The sequence below is a fragment of the Bombyx mandarina genome, chromosome 25, assembly GCF_030267445.1.
Source record: "Bombyx mandarina strain Sakado chromosome 25, ASM3026744v2".
NCBI lineage: Eukaryota > Metazoa > Arthropoda > Insecta > Lepidoptera > Bombycidae > Bombyx > Bombyx mandarina.
This window is the reverse complement of record NC_143231.1, coordinates 8,588,251-8,610,014: the sequence shown is the minus strand read 5'-3', so window position 1 is coordinate 8,610,014 and position 21,764 is coordinate 8,588,251. Positions and strand designations below refer to the sequence as shown.

At 36.9% G+C, this 21,764-nt stretch overlaps 1 protein-coding gene and 1 long non-coding RNA gene across 8 annotated transcripts in view; one reads left to right on the top strand and one right to left on the bottom strand.

Moving 5' to 3' along the window:
- puf (ubiquitinyl hydrolase 1 puf) overlaps window positions 1-14,902 on the bottom strand; it is a 46,314-nt gene extending 31,412 nt beyond the window's left edge. For 2 of the 7 annotated variants that reach the window (XM_089738478.1, XM_028184971.2), the window contains exons 1-18: window positions 14,709-14,902; window positions 14,463-14,559; window positions 13,382-14,115; window positions 12,676-12,947; window positions 11,440-11,658; window positions 10,336-10,506; window positions 9,516-9,594; window positions 9,070-9,142; window positions 8,527-8,645; window positions 7,620-7,734; window positions 6,372-6,537; window positions 5,551-5,721; window positions 3,421-3,548; window positions 3,259-3,337; window positions 2,398-2,585; window positions 1,454-1,643; window positions 523-673; window positions 142-445 (exon numbers count right to left, since the gene is read on the bottom strand). In XM_089738478.1, coding sequence (XP_089594604.1) covers window positions 142-445; window positions 523-673; window positions 1,454-1,643; window positions 2,398-2,585; window positions 3,259-3,337; window positions 3,421-3,548; window positions 5,551-5,721; window positions 6,372-6,537; window positions 7,620-7,734; window positions 8,527-8,645; window positions 9,070-9,142; window positions 9,516-9,594; window positions 10,336-10,506; window positions 11,440-11,658; window positions 12,676-12,947; window positions 13,382-14,115; window positions 14,463-14,559; window positions 14,709-14,751 — 3,299 coding nt within the window. In that variant the 5' untranslated portion in view covers window positions 14,752-14,902. The remainder of the gene's footprint in view (window positions 1-141; window positions 446-522; window positions 674-1,453; window positions 1,644-2,397; window positions 2,586-3,258; window positions 3,338-3,420; window positions 3,549-5,550; window positions 5,722-6,371; window positions 6,538-7,619; window positions 7,735-8,526; window positions 8,646-9,069; window positions 9,143-9,515; window positions 9,595-10,335; window positions 10,507-11,439; window positions 11,659-12,675; window positions 12,948-13,381; window positions 14,116-14,462; window positions 14,560-14,708) is intronic. The other 5 variants (XM_089738480.1, XM_089738482.1, XM_089738481.1 and 2 more) reach the window with 3 other exon arrangements.
- A 6,447-nt stretch (window positions 14,903-21,349) lies between these two features.
- On the top strand, window positions 21,350-21,715 carry LOC149499875 (uncharacterized). Its single transcript, XR_016325389.1, has 2 exons — window positions 21,350-21,484; window positions 21,539-21,715. It is a non-coding gene; the product is annotated as an uncharacterized LOC149499875 (long non-coding RNA).
- Window positions 21,716-21,764: the final 49 nt, after the last annotated feature.

Here is a 21,764-nt window from a genome sequence, read left to right as displayed (position 1 = left end):
TACTTATATACAGTGTGATGTCAACAGATTTCTGTAGCCTCTAAACATCAAATGATCTATGGCTCGTTCACCCATTGTAATAAAAGTAAAAACTATAAATATAATATTATAGTGCAGTAATATTACTTCACACATATGTACCTTCTCTTGAACGTATCCAAATGTGTTTTCAGCAACAAAAGCGCCCTCTGTATGCACTGCAGAGCCGCTTCTTCAGTCATATGCTCGTAAATGTTCTGTTTGTCTATTGTCTTCTCCTCTTTGCTTTCAGTGGCTACATCATTCTGTGCTGACGACGTGCCTTCTCCGTCCTGCTTTGTCGATATCAATCTTTCGGCAGCGGAAGTGAGATGGAACATGCATTTAGAAACAAAATCGTCTTCTTGCTGGAGCTGCTGACCCATATAGTAACTGTTCAAGTATTGAATGGCCCCCATCGACACGTCTAGACAAAAACAAATTTAAAACGATAATATATTTAGTTTCAAAAATAAAAAATTATGATTTCAATGAATATATTACCTGTGCTATTGGCTCTAAGTGCAATTTTCCATAAATGATCCATAGCTAATGTATGTGGATGTGCAGTGTCGCGGGAGTCGGCGGTTCCTAATGCCATTCGTGCCAAATTACACAGTTGCTGATACAGACTTAATCCCATGATGCTTATCGTCTGGAATTAAATGTTTCAATGTTTAAATGTGTAAACATATTCAATGTTATTTCGGTCCAGCTTTATGTTAACTTAATAATGGTGCTGATAAAGATCAAAGATAAATGCCACTATCAGCTGGCACATTTGATCGTACCTTTCAAACTTAGAAGCAACATATACTATCTAGAATACTGTCTGTTACCCGTCTGTCTATGAATAGTATCAGTGCCATTTTCCGCGGGAATGACATGCGTAAAAAAGTAGTCTATGTCACCCTCCTGACCTGATGAAGTGTTAATACACTTTAAGCCGCTGCTTCGTTTCGTCGTGAAAGAAGGACAAACCAACACAAACAAACACACTAACATTTATAATATCATAACTATATATTTTTTTGCCCTTGTAGGCAGACGAGCATACGGCCCACTTGATACTGAGTGGTTACCGTCGCCCATAGACTGCAGCAATGCCAGGGGCAGAGCCAAGCCGCTGCCTATCGCTTAATACTCTCCACAAGCCTCGTTTGAAGAAAGACATGTCATAGCGCTCGGGAAACAAAGTGGAGGGGAGCTCCTTCCATAGTCGGATAGTACGTGGCAAATTGACCTATGGAAACGCACTGTCGATGAACGCAGCGGTTCCAGATAATATGGATGAACTCAGCTCCGATGGCAGGAGGTGCGATGATAAAAAGGAGATGTATCATCTCAAACAATTCCTCAGAGCGCTCCCCATGGAACAAACGGTATAAGATATATAAGACCCAGAGGTTGTATGTGTAATAAAGTCCGAACTCACCTCTGGATCCAAAGTCGGCATCTTTTCAACGTACAAGAATCTCAGTGCGTCCAGGCCCAGGGCGTGCAGAGCGTGCTGGTCCGGCGTCTTCGTGTGCGACAGCAGCCACGAGTACAGGCAGTCGGCGCACTCGGGCGTGCCCCGCACCACTAGACACTGCCACAGTTCCTCGACTTGTTCCACTGTCAATCTGGAAATCAAATTTTCATTATTAGCCATGACATAAATACTTCTTCAAACAAGGCTTGCGGAGAGTACTTAATGGTAGGCAGCGGCTCGGCTCTGCCCCTGGCATTGCTGTACGTCCATGAGCGACGGTGACCACTTACCATCAGGTGGGCCGTGTGTAAGTCTGTCTACAAAGGCAATTAAAAAAAAAGTATTACATGAAATAATACACAATGACAAAGTAAAACATTTTGACTGAATCACCCGATTGAGGGCTGTACGTTACCAGGCGAACGAAAAGAAAACTATTGACGAAGCGAGTCTTCAAGTTCCAATGGTAATTCTGAAAAACATACTAGAAAGAGGGTACATAGATGCGTTCGCTCTTAACATTCTACCCACAGTTTTCGGTCTACCTGTAATCATAGCTCTCGCGACAACGTCGAAATATCAAGAACACTAACATTAACTTTGAAATTCGTAGTAATAGTCAGTCAAATACAATACAAAATAAATTGTGAGGGGACATGGAACGGGGGTGACTGAAAATCAGTTCGATGCATTCACTTAGAACAGCATCAACTGAGTCACCTCCTTTTGACTTTTTTCTTTTCTTTTTTTTTACCTGTAATAATCTAAATCTGTGCGAAAAGCAATAAATGATTTTATTATTATTGTTGAATTGTAGTATCTGAATCGTTCATTGTGGAGGACTATGGGAGAGGCCTACATCCAGCAGTGGAGAGATACAGGCTGATGATGATGTAGTATCTCACTTGAAGTGATGCGGCGATCCGACCGGTGAGAATATGGCGGTGAGGAAGTGCAGGCGCACGGTGAGCTCGGTGATGTGCGCGTAGTGCTGCGCGTCCGTGGTGCTGGCGCGGCGGACGCTCGTGTAGTGCCGCAGGTCCTCCACGAACAGCCGCATCATGCCGCGCTCGCGCTCCGCCCACATCACTACCTGCAGCGGGCGCACGCTTGCAATGTTAAAACTACACAGTCTCACAAATCGGAATATGTTACTTTCTTTTAACTGGCTGAATACAGTGAGCCCGCACGCATTTGGAGGGAATTTGATGATATATTCCTTTTTATTTTTTATTGCTTAGATGGGTGGACGAGCAACGTCCACCTGGTGTTAAGTGATTACTGGAGCCCATTGACATCCACAACTTAAATGCGCCACCCATCTTGAGATATAAGTTCTAAGGTCTCAAGTAGTTACAACAGCTGCCCCACCCTTCAAACCGAAACGCATTACTGCTTTACAGCAGAAATAGGCAGGGTGGTGGTACCTACCCGCGCGGACTCACAAGCGGATACATTCATTTAAAGCTGGAGGTGAGTTTTACCGTAAAAAATTCGTAGTTTTATTAAACCGAAGATAATTTTGTAGAATTTTACTACGAATGGAGTCTCTAAAATGCGAAATTTTGTTTCACACAAATTCCGGCGGCTTATTTCAAAAACTGCTTTCCGATAGCTCAGCGCCCTATTAATTTAATATTATTATGAGAGACTGTTTTTAACACACAAATGTTCAGTCTTTCTTATATGCTTCTGCTTAATATAATAGTAGTTAAATTATATATTATTGTACTGAGCAATTCTAATTCAAAGAATAATTTTCTTACTTGATGCATGTCCATTCCACGCAATTGTTGAAAAGACGAAAACAATTTTGGTAGCAAGCGCAACGAGACAGCCACAGACCTAAAAAATAAATTAAAATAGTATGTTAGTATGCAAACCCAATAAATGAATCAAACAAAAGCTTTGCGAAAAGAAACTCATACCTATGGTTGGCAAGATTATCAAGACATCCTTCTATGAATTTAATCCTAATAAATTTGTCGGTACTGAAACAAAGTAGGGCGCATAGGGCCTTCTCAGCTTCTAACGCCAATCCTTCGCCTAATTGTTCCTGAAAACCAATAAAGATCATAATAATATAGTATAATAATTTACAGCTTATTAAGCTTATAAAACAATACATTTTTACAATTACATATTGTATTCAAAAATCCACAAACATAATATGTAGTTTCAATAAAATATAACAATTTTTTATAATATCAAACTATATTATATTGTGGGATGTGTTTATAAATATTAAATATATATAAGGTTGCCTTACCAACCCAAGAGCTAACAGTAATATAGCGAAATTGTTGAAACAGGGAGGATAGTCACCCCTTCGGGTTACAACATGACCAGTATCACTATTTCATTACAATAAAGACTTCATGTCTTAGGGTGGACGGTAGTGTTCACGTTATGACATCTACGATCTTTTGTAAACAGTTAAAATCAATCGCAAAATCATCCGCTTTGTTCTTATTATGAAAAGATCGTATTTAACGGGATGGTTGCGTCGCATAGATGTGTTGCTATAGTGCGCGCGCAACTAGTTGGCCGCGCCTAAGGTGGCGACAGGGGTGAGGGGGCAAGTTTCCTACTGCTAGTAAAACACATGATATTAGACAGTGGTGACTAAATAATAAAAAAAATGAATAAATGAAATAATAAATGAATAAAAAACAATTGAACTTTTAGAAGTTTACATTGTCTAATTATATTGTAATTAATAGTAAAATAAACCAAAAACCAATTAAGTATATGAAATTATTCTGACATATTTTAATGATATATGAAATTACTCTGACATAACCTCTGTATCACTTGATTCTGAACTCTCTGTATTTGATTCAGAATCATCTTGTAAGTTTATAATGATTTCGTTCATCATAGTATCAAATCTCATATAATATAAGTAATGACAGCAAGCGCCCCCGCCTCTCCGTCCCGCCGCTCACATACCTAAGGCGCGGTCAACTAGTTTTTTTTAAAATGGATTTTATGACCTGGTAACTTTTAAGTTATGTCTTATTTTAATTTATATTCGTGTTTTTATGAAAAATGATGAAATGGAATGAATCTGATTAATTTGAGATATTAATCAACTGGGATGAAATCAAATGAACTGAGATGAGATAATATGGGATGAAATAGAATCTCAGTAAAATTGTGGTGATTTACTGAGATTTTTTCAGTGGACATTTTGGAGGATCCCGAGAAGTTACGTCCAGCGGCTTTGTTTCATTTTCTCACATTTGTGCACTTTCACAGATACTAAACAATTAATAAACCACCGTTATTACACATTTAAGCCTGAAGAAACACTAAACAGACAAAATAAAACACATCACATAACTTCACTTCTTGCGTTCCTGCCAAAAAGTCGGCCAACTATAGTAATATTATTTTGTCGGTGCAGTTTGGGTCATAAAACATAGCTCGGCTAGGGCGGTGAGCATGTTGCGTGGGCGCAATGTTATTATCGATAAAAACAAATGAGTCATCGAAGGCAGGTACACGGCGGCGGGGCGGTATACGAAGGGTGAGACATTGTTATGTTATGAGTCATTTGTTGTACTTACCTGCAAATTATAGTACATATGTAGAAGAAAAATGTGTTTTTATGCATTCGCTTTCTGAATTTCTTGAGTGACACGATGGCTACTCCTTTGTTTTGTACCAAAACCGTAGAATTTATTCAAAATAATATTTGCACGTGTTGTTATCAACAATGTGTTAAAAATTTACAAAGTTACAAAGAAAAGTTACAAAGTGTTAATTTCTGCCGTTCTCGTTAACTTGCTGCGGCGATATGTGGTTTAAGTGTTCGATTAGTGGTTTTTCTTTCATTTTTATCACTAACCCGCAAAATGACAAACCTAAATACACTATCGATAACGCTTATCGAAAACAATTATGCGCATCACTATGCCCATAAGGCTCGTGAGTGGAAGAGAAAGCGAAATATTCGCTTCACCGCTCCGATTATTTATGTCCCAAACTGCACGGACTAAATAATTCTACTATAGTTCCGCGCGCACAGTAGTGTCTGGGTCCATACAACTCACAATGTTGCCGTCCTGCAGCAGGTCCCACAGCAGCGTGTTCCCGGGCCGGCACACGTCGTCCGCGTTGAAGGGCAGCGGCGAGGCGGGCCGGCCGCGCTTGCCCTCCAGCGCCCCGGCCAGCGCGCTCTGTGCCTGGTACTCCGTTATACACTGGGCCTGGTGGGTCACAAACTACTTTTACAAATATCACATTATTCTCATTGCGTATGTTTCACGGGGTATACTTGACAAAATTGACAACCACGAAATTCCCAATTGCCATTAGTCGATTCGGATAATACGTTTTCAAAGACTATTTGATATGCATGGCCTGATATCCTACGGTGACAACTAAAGATTACGCGACGGTAGGGGGCCTACCTAGCAGGTTAAATAATCAACACAACGAACATAAGATTCGAAAACGGTAACGAACATAGATCCTAATTTACCACGCGAGCCTATTTATTGTTGAAGCCATTCTATAGTATACTATAGTAGTATGATGAAGCCAATAAAGAATGGATGGTGTGTGTGTGTTTTGAGTGTGTGTGTTTTTTTGTGTGTGTGTGTTTTTGTGTGTATGAGCATGTGTTTTTGTGTGTATGAGCGTTTGTTTGTGTGTATGAACGTGCGTTTGTGTGTATGAGCTGGCTGTGTCGACCCTACCTAGTGGGATAAGGTGGAGTCAAATAGGGAGAAGTAGTGTTTGGCATTGAAGAAACGTTTGGCATTGAGATAGTAACTTGTATGGCACCGTATATGTCAATTCCAAGTATGTTTTAAATTTATAATAGCCACACTATTTTCCTATGAACATTTACTTTCAAGATTACAATTACCTGCTGTGCCAGTCGAGCCAACTCTTCCTCACAAGCGGAATCGTCCTCGTCGAGGTCGGCCAGATGCGGATGCGAATGCGGAGACAGCGCGGAAGATGCACTGCCCTCCTCCTCGTCACCGGCTCGTCGCTTGTAGCTCTCCATCAATCGAAGCTCCATCAACCTCCTATCATATATATGATACTATTATTAGCCTAAACCCAAAATTACCTTTTTGAATTGAATATGCAATTTCGAAAAGGGCACATGTCGCATATTTTTTCAAATACGTTTTTTCATATACATGTAGTTTTGAGGCTTACCTACACCCATTTTATAATAATTCCAGTAATTTTCAATTGCTAATTAATACTAAAATATATCTCAAAAGTTAATATTTTAAATTTTAGACTGCTTTAGAAAATAATCAGTTTTTTTCATTTCCTGAACATTTTATTTTACATTTTCAGAGATGTGCCCTTTTCGAAATTGCATATTCAATTGAATTTATTATTTTTGTTGTAGTAGCACCGGTACTTAACAAATTAAAGAGCGGACGGTTACGTGGTATGGACATGTGATGCGTAGAGAGAAGATGCATGTGACTAGGAGACGTATGGACATGGTAGTACAAGGTAGAGGGGAAGAGGTCGACCCAAGAAGACATGGACGGAGTGTGCCAATGACGATATGAGATAGAGAGGAATGAATGTTGAGCTAACGGCTGATAGGAGAGAATGGAAAAGAAAAATTTGCTGTGCCAACCCTACCTAGTGTGATAAGGTGAAGAAAAAGAAGTTTAACTGTTAGTTTCTTTCATGTTAATTGGTTTATTGGTTCGTTCAAAAGTTTCTTACGTTTGTTCTATGGTTATCTTGACGCTTGTTTTGGCCTCGAACGACGTACATGATGTAGCTCTCTCGAGCGTTTCATAATTTACGTAACATATAATAATTTTGAAATATAAGATTTACTGGTGGTAGAACCTCTTGTGAGTCTATTTCTGCCGTGAAGCAGTAATGCGTTTCGGTTTGAAGGGTGGAGCAGCAGTTGTAACTATACTGAGACCTTAGAACTTATCTAAAGGTGGGTGGCGCATTTACGGCGTAGATGTCTATGGGCTCCAGTAACCACTTAACACCAGGTGGGCTGTGAGCTCGTCCACCCGTCTAAGCAATAAAAAAAAAGGAAACTATGTTGTTTCTTATTACTAACTCTCCAACCAAGTTACTCAAATAAAAAATCTAACCAAACAAATCAAGAACTTACCTAGCGTCTACGTTATCGCAGAGCAACTGGTAATGCGCGGTCTCGCTTCCAGACGATTCCTCTTCCACTTCTGAAACGGACTCGGCCAGTTCTGACGTCTTCAGCTGCGTTGCTACTGGATATAATATTGTTTATTTCAATAATTTAATACGAATATTGTAAGGACTGCTGTGTTATGAAACGGATTTTAGTTTTCTTTTTTCGACTAGACTCTGTGATAATATTACAAAACCATTTTCATTAACATTAAAAGTGATATAGATATTTTGAGGTAATCATTGATGTTTTAACTCTTGATGTTTTAGAAATTATGTAAGCTATTGCACACTTGGTTTAAAGCGGTTACCAGAGCCCATACACATCACAATGCCCATCTTAAAACATGAAGTTTATGTCTCAATTATTTAGTAATAACGTAAAGCCTTTTTTTCCTTGTTACAGGTTTTATTTTTATTATACGATGTTATATTCCTTCATCGTGAAAGTCATCCATAAACAAGTGTTAACTACAGAGTTAACTACATATTTCACTACAAAAATTGGTACCTGCCTGAAGGATTCGAACGCCGGCACTGTCGCATCGCTCGATACGAGTGCACCGGGCGTGTTATCCGTTGGGCCACGACGACTTCATCATTAAATAAACATGTCATCTATACTAATATATAAATCTAGTATTTTTTTCGGATGTTCCGTTATAACTACTGAACCATCCATCCGGTTAACTTGAAACTTACATGAAAATACATGTACTTAATGGATAGGCTAATATTTATATGAGTGTTGGACTCCCAAATAATAATGACAATAGTATAAAGGTTAATTTTAAATGCCCAGCGAAACGGGCGAATACGGCTAGTATCAAATAAAATTACAGTAATCAATAAGATTATGGCCGTGCACTCACGGAAATGCCTAGCTTTGCCCGGTTTGTGTCTCTTTTTGTAGAGTTTCTTCTTGCGGGGACGGAGCAGCTCCTCCGCTCCGCTGCTAGCACTGCCGCTGCTTCCAGCGCGCTTATTGCGTCTAAAAATAAAAATACAATAAGTTAATCGGACATTCGATGTATCAATAAATTTTAAGCTTAGAAATTTGTGATGTAGAGAAGCACATCGACGCTTGAAAGACAAACGTGACTAAGCGACAATAACAGCTTTGTACATAAATGATAGGCAATAACCATATTCGATGCGCAAAAAATATATATTTCTAGGTCTATAAAATATAAAAAAAAAAATTCAATCTTATTGCTAGATTCGTTAAAATAGAATTTTTTTCAGGTATTTCAACTTTAAATTAGTCTACTGTAAACTTCACGCATTGTCACTTAGTCACGTTTGCCTTTCAAGCGTCGAAACGATTCCACATTGATAAAAAATTGTGTAATATAATTGGCAAGATTACGACTTCTAAATTATGTGTATTGGATATTGAACTAATGACAACGTACTTTTGACAGGACTTTAATGGGGTGCATTCCTTTTTCGCCAGCTCTTCCCCTTCACGTAACCAGTCTTGGTCGGCTATGAAACAATAGTGACATAAATACATAATAAATAATCCAATTTCGTGTTATTCTTCGTAATTTTTGCTGATCTTAGATGGTTGGACGAGCTCAATCCACCTGGGTTAAGTGGTTACTGAAACCCATAGACATCTACAACGTAAATGCGCTACCCACCTTGAAATATAAGTTCTAAGGTCTCAGTATAGTTACAACGGCTGCCCCACCCTTCAAACCGAAACGCATTAGTGCTTTACGGCAGAAATAAGCAGGGCGGCGGTACCTACCCGTGCGGACTCACAAGAGGTCCTACCACCAGTAATTAAAAATTGATATTATTTATTGATCATTTATTGAAAATGAAATTAAATAAAAATAAGATTTCAAAATACCTGTTAATTCACGTTGATGTTTGCTTTGTTTCCTTGGCGTCGGACCGGCTTCTTCGCCTGAAGTACTTAATTCTTCACACTGAAAATATATTGTAAATTTTGAATCAATACCATACTATATTAAATTGTTTTATTAAAAAAATAGTCTAGTTCTAGGATGAAAGACGATTGCATGCAGCAGTTGATGCGAATGTTGAGATGGATGTGTGGAGTAACGAGAATGGATAGAATACGGAATGAATATGTTAGAGGATGTCTGAGAGTGGCACTGTTGACTGAGAAGTGCGCGTTTGGGATGGTATGGACATGTGATGAGACAAAATGACAATGAGGCTGCTAAGAGAATGTTAACTATGAATGTGGAAGGATATAGAGGAAAAGGTAGACCTAAGAAGAAATGGATGGATTGCGTGAAAGACCGTATGGGTAAGAAGGGAGTGAGCGAAGAAATGATATATGATAGAAGGGTATGGAAGGAGAAAACATGTTGCGTTAACCCCAGGTGACTGGGAGAAGGACAGGATAATGATGATTAACACTAATCATACCAACACTTACTGATACCTATTTCTACCATAGCGGGTAGATAATGGTATACGATTAGTATTACTCAAAATAAACAAAAGAAAACAAACAAAAAATATATAATAATGTAGATTAATTTGTAAGAAAAAGTCATGAAGTCAGATGTACAAAAGCAATAAGATGATACGTGCATTTTCAATGCAAAAGTTCAAAATGGTTCATTTGACCCGTTATGGTATGTTTAGTGTTAAAAAAATAGTCTAGAATATTTTTAAAAAGCTTTTGTTATGATTACCGGATCGTCGTCAGAGTTGGTCTGGTCCATGCTGACGCTGGCCTCGGAGGAGGAGCGATGCGGCGGCTTGCAGGGCGGCGGCGGCACGCGCGGCTCGTCCAGCGCCGGCGACGCGCCGCCCGAGCCGCGGGACCACATCGCGCGAGTCAGGGCCGACGCCAAATACAAACTCTGACGAACAATTACCAAATACAGTGGTGTACATTATTATTTTTATTGTTTAGATGGGTGGACGAGCTCACAGCCCACCTGGTGTTAAGTGGTTACTGGGGCCCATAGACATCTACAACGTAAATGCGCCACCCACCTTGAGATATAAGTTCTGAGGTCTTAGTATAGTTACAACGGCTGCCCCGCCCTTCAAGCCGAAACGCATTACTGCTTCACTGCAGAAATAGGCGGGGTAGTGGTACCTACCCGTGCGGACTCACAAGAGGTCCTACCACCAGTAATTAGGCAAATTATAAATTTGCGGCTATGATTGTTATTACACGATGTTATTCCTTCACCATGGAAGTCAATCGTCAACAAATTGTCAAGTACGTATTTCATTAGAAAAATTGGTAACCGATATATATTAGATATGAACGCAACGGACGTCTTATCTTTTAGGCCACGACGACTGCAAACTTCATTATTTCTGGTATGATAAAACAAAAATGGTATAAATTTATTACTATTAGACGGGAATTCACTTTTACGATTTAGCAAGTTTTATCTTATAACATTATTATTAAACCAGTTCTAAAGTATTTGGCATGTCGTTAATATGTTGTTATGTACTAATTGCAGTTGTACCTTAGCAATATACCTTAGCAATATATACAATATAATAGTACCTTCCTATAATATCTTCAGTTCTTTACGACATTTGCTATATTTCCGAAGTTTTACAAAGTTATGCAGTTTTTAGGCTAAGGTCGATAAATATTTTTCTTTTTATAGTGACTTACTAACAAAAGTTTAAGATAAACTATGTCTTGATCATATATCCATCAAACCCAAATTCATCACTGAATCTTCATAGATACACAAGTTAATTATTTATCAACTCTCAGAGTTCTAATTGAAACATAATTTGAATTAGAATAAATATGAACATACCTGTTCTGTGTGCTCTTTCGGTGGTAAAGCACAGAGTAGGCTGTAGAGATGAGCACAGGGCTTTGGAGCCAATGCTCTAATAAAACCAGGTAGCAGATCATACACCTGCCTCCCACAATGTTTCAGCTGTGCAGCTGCCCATACCAACTCTACATGCTCTGGGGTCACCCGACCTTCGACTGCCAGAAACTTAAGTATCATGTGGGACTGCTTTATAACCTGAAGAATCCAAAGAATTTAACTATAGCAGTTTTAAATAGTATACACCTTGAGTTACAATTATTGCTAAAATTAACGGTATGTTCAATATTCATTAAATTGATCACGAAGCAGAACCAATTTAATTTATTCCCTTCTATAGTTAATTTGTTCTCTTTAAGTTTTTAAATATAGATAATCAACGAATACTGTTATATGTATATTGTATTTATTGTAATAATCAACAAATCTGTTCAGAAATAAAGTAATATCACTGTTAACAACAATGATAATGACCAATCATAATCACATGGACAGTTTGCCTATTGCAAGGCAATGCAAAATGTTTCACAGGTTGTCTAATTGTTATTTAAAAGTTTATAGAAAAACTTGCATAAATTACCAAAAACCTTTATCACTGTGCAATTGATTTATGAAGTAGCAATAGACATAAGGTTATTAGAAGAAGAATAAATATTAGTGTTGACCAGAGACTGAGTCTTTTTAAAAGCATTTTTTACCCTTTTTTTAATATATATTAGTAGTGGTTCAATCATCTTTTGCTTTCAAATACGTCTCTATGGTGCTGAGTCGTGGACGATTCGAACAACAGAGCGGAAAAAAATAGAAGCGTTCGAGATGTGGTGTTGGCGAAGAATGCTCCGCATACCGTGGACCTCTAAGAGAACAAACAGATCTGTCCTTGAGCAACTTCATATAGAAACGAGACTGTCGACGATTTGCTACCAGAAGGTTCTTGGTTACTTTGGTCACATTGATCGGCGGCCACCAGACAACCTTGAAAGATTGATTGTGGTGGGCAAGGTAGAAGGGAAAAGACCCGCGGCCTGGCCACCAAACCGTTGGTCGGATCAGATAACTGCACTCACTGGACTCTCTGTTGCGAAAGCCCTGAGAGAAGCCGAAAACCGAAGCAAATGGAGGCTGAGGGTACAAAGAGCCACGAAGGGCTTTCAAGGACACGACACAATGCTATTTAAGTTAATATACACAATGCTGCATAATGATGTTACTTACCTCCACATGCAAATTGGGTCCAAACAGATGTTCAATGATATGATTGTGTGTGAGCCAAGATGCTAATTGTTGACCAGCTACTTCTGGATCAGATGTTGGTTCCCCGGCACACATTTCATTATATGCTGCTATGTGTGCATTAATTTGGGCCACACCACCAAGTCGCATGGTGAGTGTGCTACTGTTGAAATACTTAAAGGCCAATGCTAATCCATCTCCATCAAAAGCCAGAGGTGCATCTAGGGGTTCCTTCGCTGCACCCCACATAAAATCTGTTGACAATTTTTGTAATAATTATAGTTTCCAAGCTAAGACCACCACTATATAATGGTATTGTAAATTCCTCTCCAGGTCATAAGGTTGGCAGCTTAATTGACAATGTTATGCTATGGGTTATATAGTATTTGCTTAAATGCGGTATGAATCAAAACATATGTTTAATTATGTTGATCACCTTAACAGACTATTTTATAACTTCTAGTTAAATTGTGTTTGGGCTAATAAAGTTATTTGTTCTTGTCATTTATATATTTCTAGTACCCATAACACAAGAAAATCCTGGCTTTGGGTTGTTGAATTTCAAATATATAATTTAAAGGTGTTGTTTGAATACCGGGCTCAGAGGTGTCGATTGGGAGAGGGACATGTCCAGCAGTGGACGACTGTGGACTGTTGATGATGAAGATGTTTGAATGCACAATCTTACCTGCCATCGATTTAACAGCTGGCATCCTAAGATCTTTATCTTCTAAGCTGCACATGTACTTCAATATTTTGCTCCTCAAGGGCATAAACAGCTGCGCAACTGCTCTAAAGTTCAACCACAATTTCAGATTACCAATAGCTGCTACTATGGCATGGGCCATTGACAAAGGAAGAGTTGATGATGTGGCATGTTCAAATACTGATGTCATAGCACATACACCTCCTAATTTACAAAATAAACTAACATTACGAAGTAAATATGCTGGGATTTCTGTGTCATGAAGATCACAGTATGAACTTAGATTTGATATCTCTTGAGCAGAGAGGTCATCTAAACGACTCAAAGCAGAATGCTTGCATGCTAAGTATAGAGGAAAATTCAACAAGAATATTTTGGACACAATGTGCATCAATTTCTCTTTCTGTTGTATAGGCCATATTCCAGCATCGTCAGTGGGCAATTCTTCAGCTGACGGCTCAAGTTTTTCTGATGAAGATGCTGTGAGCTCATTATCTATCTGGGGCTCTTTTGGTTCAGTCGATTTATCTTCATCTCTAGGTACATTGGTCTCAGTAGCTTGTTTTTGTTTTTCATCAGCTGGAGGAGCTTTTGCAGCTTCAATAAGGTCATCTTTAAGTAGTTTCAATTGACATACAGACAAGCACAGAATGCTCTGTACTAGTAAGTAAAATCTTTCAAAGTTCTTTACATCTCTGTAGCAGCACATGCATTGCCTAAAAACAAATTTGTTTATGTAATTATGAATTTTGAATTATGAATACAATGAATTAGTGTTTATGAAATATTTATAAATATGTACTAAGACATTACTGAATTTAATTCCATCATAGTTAATACCATACACTTTATTGTGTTTGAATAATTTTTGACAATTGAAACAAATTAACACAGTTAAATTATGTGATAGTATGTAAAATATTAAATTTATCAAGGTGTAATAAACATAAAATACGAAAAAAAAATCATTATTGTTTCGTTTTCACAACAAATGCAAATTTGTTCGAAACTTTGTGTAATTTTTTTTAGAGACCTGGTTATATTGGGTTGACGATAAATTTACCTTTGCGGCCAAGATATAATATAGTTCAAGACAGTTTCAAGCTCAGACTGGCTTATTGTTGGATATTGAGATACATCATCAGTTAATCTTGTTTCACCTGAAATATTAAAACACTCTTTAGTCTGTTCTAACATATCAACATTAAAACTTTTTCATCAGCTGTTCTTGGCGTATTAATTGAAATATGTACGAAATAATGCGCGAAACAGCAAATGGAATACTACATTTCGAAACAATGTAACTTACAATTCACTAAAAGCTGTGAAAATTCCGTACAAACATCACACATTATTGATGTATTAAGGTCAATATAAATTAATTATTATAGAAATTGCATTTCAGATATTTCTTCAGGTATAATATTGATCATTATTGAAAGTTTCGTATCAGAAACGAACACTGCCGTAAAATGTCACAAAATCCGTTCCACCATTGTTGACGATTGTTGTCAAAACTACGTTTTGTTAAAGCTTTATTTTTCAATATTGTAATGAAAAAGCAAATAATTTGACATGACAAATTGTGGAAACCAAAATGTAAATAAAATTTTAGCTATTTCATTTGACTTAGCACAGATTTGAAAGAATTCAAACATAATCGATGTTTTTGCAAGTGAAACTAACTTATTCTATTGGAACGAATAACAAAACGTGAGTAGCATTTTTAAATTCAATCGAACTCTAAAAGCAAAAGTGTATGATAATTTCGAAAGCGATATATGCATTTATAAATAAATAATATTAAAAATACAAACTATCATTCATCAAAAATAAACTGTGCATATTTAAAAGTTTTTTATCTGTAAAGTTAATTTAATACCATAAATTATGCGTTTTACATAAAAAGGAAGGAGGGAGGAGAAGCTTTGGTCAGAAACGAAATATTTAACTAAAAAGGAATACTTTGTCAAAAACTTTCATTTAATATCATAAGACAACATCTTCTACTTCTATATCGTTCCCTCACTAATGAGGATCGCGACCACATGCTACGTACTTCCAATGTGCTCGATCATGGGTGGTATGGACTGCATGGTACAGACTCTCTTGCCAGATCTGACCATCTGGCTGGTGTTCTGCCCACGGCGCGCTTGCCCTCTATGCGACCCGTAATTATGAGCTTCTCTAATTCATGTCTGGAAGACCGCATGATGTGTTCGAAGAAGCTCATAACACGTTCCCGGCAGATGGAAGAGAGCCTTTTTCGGATGTCTAGCTGCCTTAGAATGGACTCGTTTGTTCTCATCTATTAAAAACAATTTATTACAAACTTCATTTTAAATAATGAATTACAAATTTAAAAATGAAAATTACCATTCTGAGATTACTCAACATGGTATGCATAATGCTCGTCTGCTCAAATCTCGAACTATTTTAGTCTTATTATAATCTATGAATCTTGAAACACACAATTGTAGAAACTATGGAGGGTAGAGGTAAGGAACACCATCATGATAAATTAATAAAAAATAAAAAGTATCCGCTAAAGGTGGCGCCATACTAGCAAGTGGAAAGATTTAAAAAACACCGCCGTAAGCTATTACACTTCAGCTATGTTCCGCTAAGCACTGCAAGCATTGTAAAAGGTGTGACGTAAATTTAGTTAGTGTGAGCCGTTCCTTTATAGCTAGTTATACTGGTCAATGCTTAAAACGGAACGCAGTACAGCTTATTAAATCCATGCGTCGAAGTTTTTTGGCGTTGTTTTCACTTCAACAATTTATTTTTTGTTTAAATTTGGTTACATTAAAAAATTGAATATACTTTTTAGTAAAAAAAGATTGTTTTTTAAGTAATTTAATGTATAATAATTTAATAACCGAATTATTGAAATGAAGTTAGGCACAGCAAAGCTGATCACGTAATCAAGGCACTGAGATCTTCTTATTTCGAAAACGTCACTGAAGTAGGAAACCAATGAAGTAGGAAACCTATGGAAATGAAACGTCAACCAAAATTTCGTGCCACTGTGACGTCATCTGGCCACAAAACATGGCGGCTTTAGTGCTGTACAAAAGATTTCAATGTTATCAGGTTTTATCGATAAACGTTCTTGGCTCATTTTATTTTAAATATTGTTGAGTATTATTTATTTGTAGAATTTATACTTTAATGGGAAGTAAGTAGGTATATTGTTATGTGCAAATATGATATGATTTAGATGGGTGAAATCTAAGACAAGTTCGTCCTTCGAATTTGCCAAGTATAGTCGGATTTTTTATTAGACGAAGTAAACTGACGTTTACTGGGTTGTCAGTTTTTCATGAAATAAAAATAGTGTTGTGACAAAGTGAACGATTGAAAAAACTCCTGAATTAATGAAATTGCCTCGATTGTCTAGTGAATAGTTAGTGTGCCGAACTGCCGATATCGGGCACGGGGTTCGAATTTTAGCCGTGCTTTGTACATACCAACGAGTTTTCGACGAAACATTATGTTCCTATGGTATCTACCTGTACTGAATACCGAGTGTTTTAAACATTAAGAAAAACGTTGCGAGGAAGCTTGTAAGACTGTCCTATTTCCAATGCATCATATAGTTGAAACTATAGATGTATAAAATATAACAATTATAGGTACATATAATTATAGGTTCATTATAGGTAATGAAAATAATAAAATTAAAGTAGTTACATACTACTTGTAACATATTATTATATTGGATCACTTTAATACAATTTTATTGTAAAATATAAATAATATTCTTTTATAGTTTGAAATTAATGATTAACTCTTCACACTCATTGTTCATTTATGTGATTGAACGAGAACTGAACGCATCACTATTACTTTAAATATAGCAACATTATTTCACAAAGTGACATTAGCTACTGTCAGCTGGCTTCGTCTAATTAAAAATCCGACTATAAACGATATGATGATTTTTAAAAGTTGCTACACTGATTTTATAAAGTTGTCGTTTGTCGCAAAACATAAAGATATGGCGTAGTTCAAAGCCATCAGCCCATTTCTAGCATGCTAAATGTTATCGTATTTTGAGTACGTGTTTTTCTTAGACTATTACAATCTATTTTAATTGTTTTGCTGACTCTAAAGTCCGTAACATACTACCGCAGCGCACCCCAAGGAAGGTGCGCCGCACCATTTGAATCACTTTCGCTTGAGAGTGATTCAAATTTTAAACTTATCAAGGGACCGCGTGAAAAAAAAAACACCTACAGAACATTTATTCATTAATTACAAACGTCATTCCTTGTGACTTCCTCTCTAAAATCACTTAATTATTAAATATTTAACAAATTTACAATAGTGTTTTACTCACTGCGGAATAAAACTATTTTATTTAAATAGTTCCGAAGAGATTTTGTCGGTAGCCTTTTTCCCGAAATATCTAAACAGAATGTCTAAATATGTTTTGATGACATATTTTAAAGTGGTATTTTATTAGTGCTGCTGAGCGCGTCTATCTGTGGCCTAAGGCAACTTGTTTCTTTGTGTGAGGGATACGCCAAATCACACGGTTTGGTGTACAACTATAAAAAGTCGGAGATCATGGTCTTTGAGACCAGGGGTGGGACGCATGATAAAATACCTCCCGTAGTACTCAACGGAACGCCATTGACAAGAGTTTATAAATTTAAATATCTCGGCCATGTGTTGACCCCTGATCTCAAAGATGATGAAGATATTGAACGAGCAGTGCAGCTTGTGGGCTGGATATACTCAAAGATCGTACAATGCTCTCCCTGTTCAATACAATAACGCGTTTAGGGTGCTGGTGGTGCTGCCCCGCTTTTGTAGCGCATCAGGGATGTTTGCAGACGCGCACATACATTGTTTTTACGCTACCATGCGTAAGAGGTGTGCATCTCTGGTAAACAGAGTGAGGGCCAGCTCCAACAGTATCCTGAGCATGATCGCAAGCAGGCTGGACTGTATATACATGGGTCGCTGTGGTGCCATCTCCCATGGCATGTTACCACAGTAATTCATTGTGATGTAAATATAACTACTAACATAGGTCTAAGTTTTATTAACAATTTATATGAGTCATGGATACTTGAAATAAAAACATTATTATTATTATTATTATTGTTAAGGATCTCTAAATCCCCCTCCAAACAAGTTTTTATTCTCGCCCACCACCGAGCTTCACTTCATCAAGCGATCGCGAACGCATATACATCTTTAACGATTACATACATTATCTACTACAATATTCAACCTCATTATTATTTGTTCTAGAGTTTTTATCTTTTAATATACTTGTAAATACGAGCCAAATCGTTTCATTGAAGAGTACAATAAGACATCCAGCAAGGAACAATTATAATGAATTTAAATACATATAGATAATAGTTTTAGGGCATCGACTTTCTTGAGATCCTATAAAATACGTTTTAATTATTATTTTTCTATGTTTTAAGCATGATAAATTATGAAATTTTATATAATCAATCATATTAAATCGATATCAAAGTCAATAAATAATGTACAACCCAAAACAGACGGCCGTACTGACGTGACAATGACATTTGGCGCGCTAAACATGGCGGATTTTCGGCCTCATTAGACGGAGACGGAGATATTTACGTATATTCATGTTTCATTTTATGTACGCACTGAAATACTGTTATATTGTTTTCCTGCGAGTTAAAGTGCTGAGTAAGAACGAGATAGATATATGTTTATGTATGTGCCTTCAAAATGGGTGCTATTTATATAAGCAATTGTACGTATAGAACAATATGTCGTGTCCCTACTATATAGGTCTATGTAGGAAACCTATGGAAATGAAACGTCAACAAAAAATTCGTGCCACTGTGACGTCATCTGGCCACAAAACATGGCGGTTTTAGTGCTGCCCAGAAGATTTTAATGTTAGTAGGTTTTATCGATAAACGTTCTTGGCTCATTTTATTTTAAATATTGTTGAGTGAATGTATTTGTAGAATTTATACTTTAATAGGAAGTAAGTATATTGTTATGTGCAAAGATGATGTGATTTAGATATTATGTGAAATCTAAGATGAGTTCGTGCTTCAAATTTGCCAAGTAAACGATATGACGATTTTTAAAATTTGCTACACTGATTTTATAAAGTTGTCGTTTGCCGCAAAACATAAAGATATGGCGTAGTACAGTGCCATCTGCCCATTTCTAGCATGCTGAATGTTATCGTATTTTGAGTACGTGTTTTTCTTAGACTATTACAATCTATTTTAATTGTTTTGCTGACTCTAAAGTCCGTAACACACTACCGCAGCGCACCTCAAGGAAGGTACACCGCACCATTTGAATCACTCTCACTTGAGAGTGATTCAAATTTTAAACTTATCAAGGAACCGCCTGATAAAAAAAAACACCTACAGAACATTTATTCGTTAATAAAATTACAAACGTCATTCCTTGTGACTTCCTCTCTAAAATCACTTAATTATTAAATATTTAACGGGTTGACAATTGTGTTATAAAACTATTTTATTTAAATAGTTCCGACGACTTTCTTGAGATCCTATAAAATATGTTTTAATTATTATTTTTATATGTTTTAAGCATGATAAAATAAGAAATTTTATATAAGCAATCATATTAAATCGATATCAAAGTCAATAAATAATGTACAACCCAAAACAGACGGCCGAACTGACGTGACAATGACATTTGGCGCGCTAAACATGGCGGATTTTCGGCCTCATTAGACGGAGACGGAGACATTTACGTATATTCATGTTTCATTTTATGTACGCACTGAAATACTGTTATATTGTTTTCCTGCGAGTTAAAGTGCTGAGTAAGAACGAGATAGATATATGTTTATGTGTGTGCTTTCAAAATGGGTGCTATTTATATAAGCAATTGTACGTATAGAACAATATGTCGTGTCCCTACTATATAGGTCTATGGAAAACGTACGTATTTATGACGTCACATATTATTTCTGTAGGATACTGCAAGTATACTGTCAGATCTTTACGGAACGAATTTGTACCCAGTAAAAGCACTGAACAGTGCTTGCTGTGTATGGTAGTTTTCCAATTACAGCACAAGAGCGCATTATGCGGCATAATGCTCAACTAAGCTTCAGCATAATTCGGCATTGTGCGTCACTGTGTCGCATTATGCTCTGTAATTGGAAAACTACCATTAAGTAATGGTTAATTACAAGCTTAGTTGAGCATTATGCCACATAATTCGCTCTTGTGCTATAATTGGAAAACGGCCTGAATTATATCGGAACAGCCTTCACTTCAACCCAGCAAACTATACTGTCTAAAACTGCTTATTCATTAGACATGTGTAAGTAATGCGAGTGATATTACTCGGGTAATATTACTCTACGATGTAATGCAACATCACACATTACGCGAAGGAAACAAACATCACACCATCACCCAACATGTTTCTTTCTTTGTCGTGTAATGTTGCTTAATACACGAACGGAACCGAGCGAGCGAGACAGACCGATCGACGCAAAATAAATGAGCAAGCGACACGGAATTATTCCTAGTGATTTGGAACCGTATGTCCTGGCCGCTAGGTACATTTTTATACCTATGGTACGTCTGAATTTTAATATAGGTATTTGTGTTTATATTTTTCATGCGGCCAGCCGGTAGTTTCCCGCAAGTACTTACTTAATTTTTTATTCGCAACTTTTGTAAAATCGCTAGTCGCTCGTAATTGTTTAGTAATATTTCATATTAATTTTTGTGTTTGATTTGAATTACTTAAGCACTTGTTTGAAGATAGTTTTATTATTTGTTTTAATGCGTGTTTAATAAGTGAAAGAAATAACGGCGTCTAAATGAAAGTACAGTCCTCCTTGGATGCACTTTGAGGATATCGCGCCGAAACAATGCATCTACTGCTCTCGTATATTAACATTATTGTCGAGCTCAATTTGCAGTCTAAGTCGCCATATGAAATCCGTTCATCCCACAATAAATTATATTAAGTAAAAAATAAAATTATTATATTATTAAGTAAGTCAATCTCTGTCAAGTAATATAACAGTGTATTACAATACAAAGTTCATACTTTGTATTGTAATACACTACTGTAATGACACACCCGAATCATTACCTAAGTGATGTGTATCAACACATCACTTAGGTAATGATTCGGGTGTATAGATACAATGTATTCGTCGTCACAGTATCTATTGAACGCACCGAGTAATGTTAAGAGTGATGTGTAATGTTTTCGAGTAATATCACCTGTCTGTAAAAGTGATGTCATATCACATTACATTGGGAAGTGATGTTTTGCGCAAGTCTATTATTCATACCATTTCCACTTCCTACACTAGCGCTATTTCGGTGAGTATTTTTACTATAAT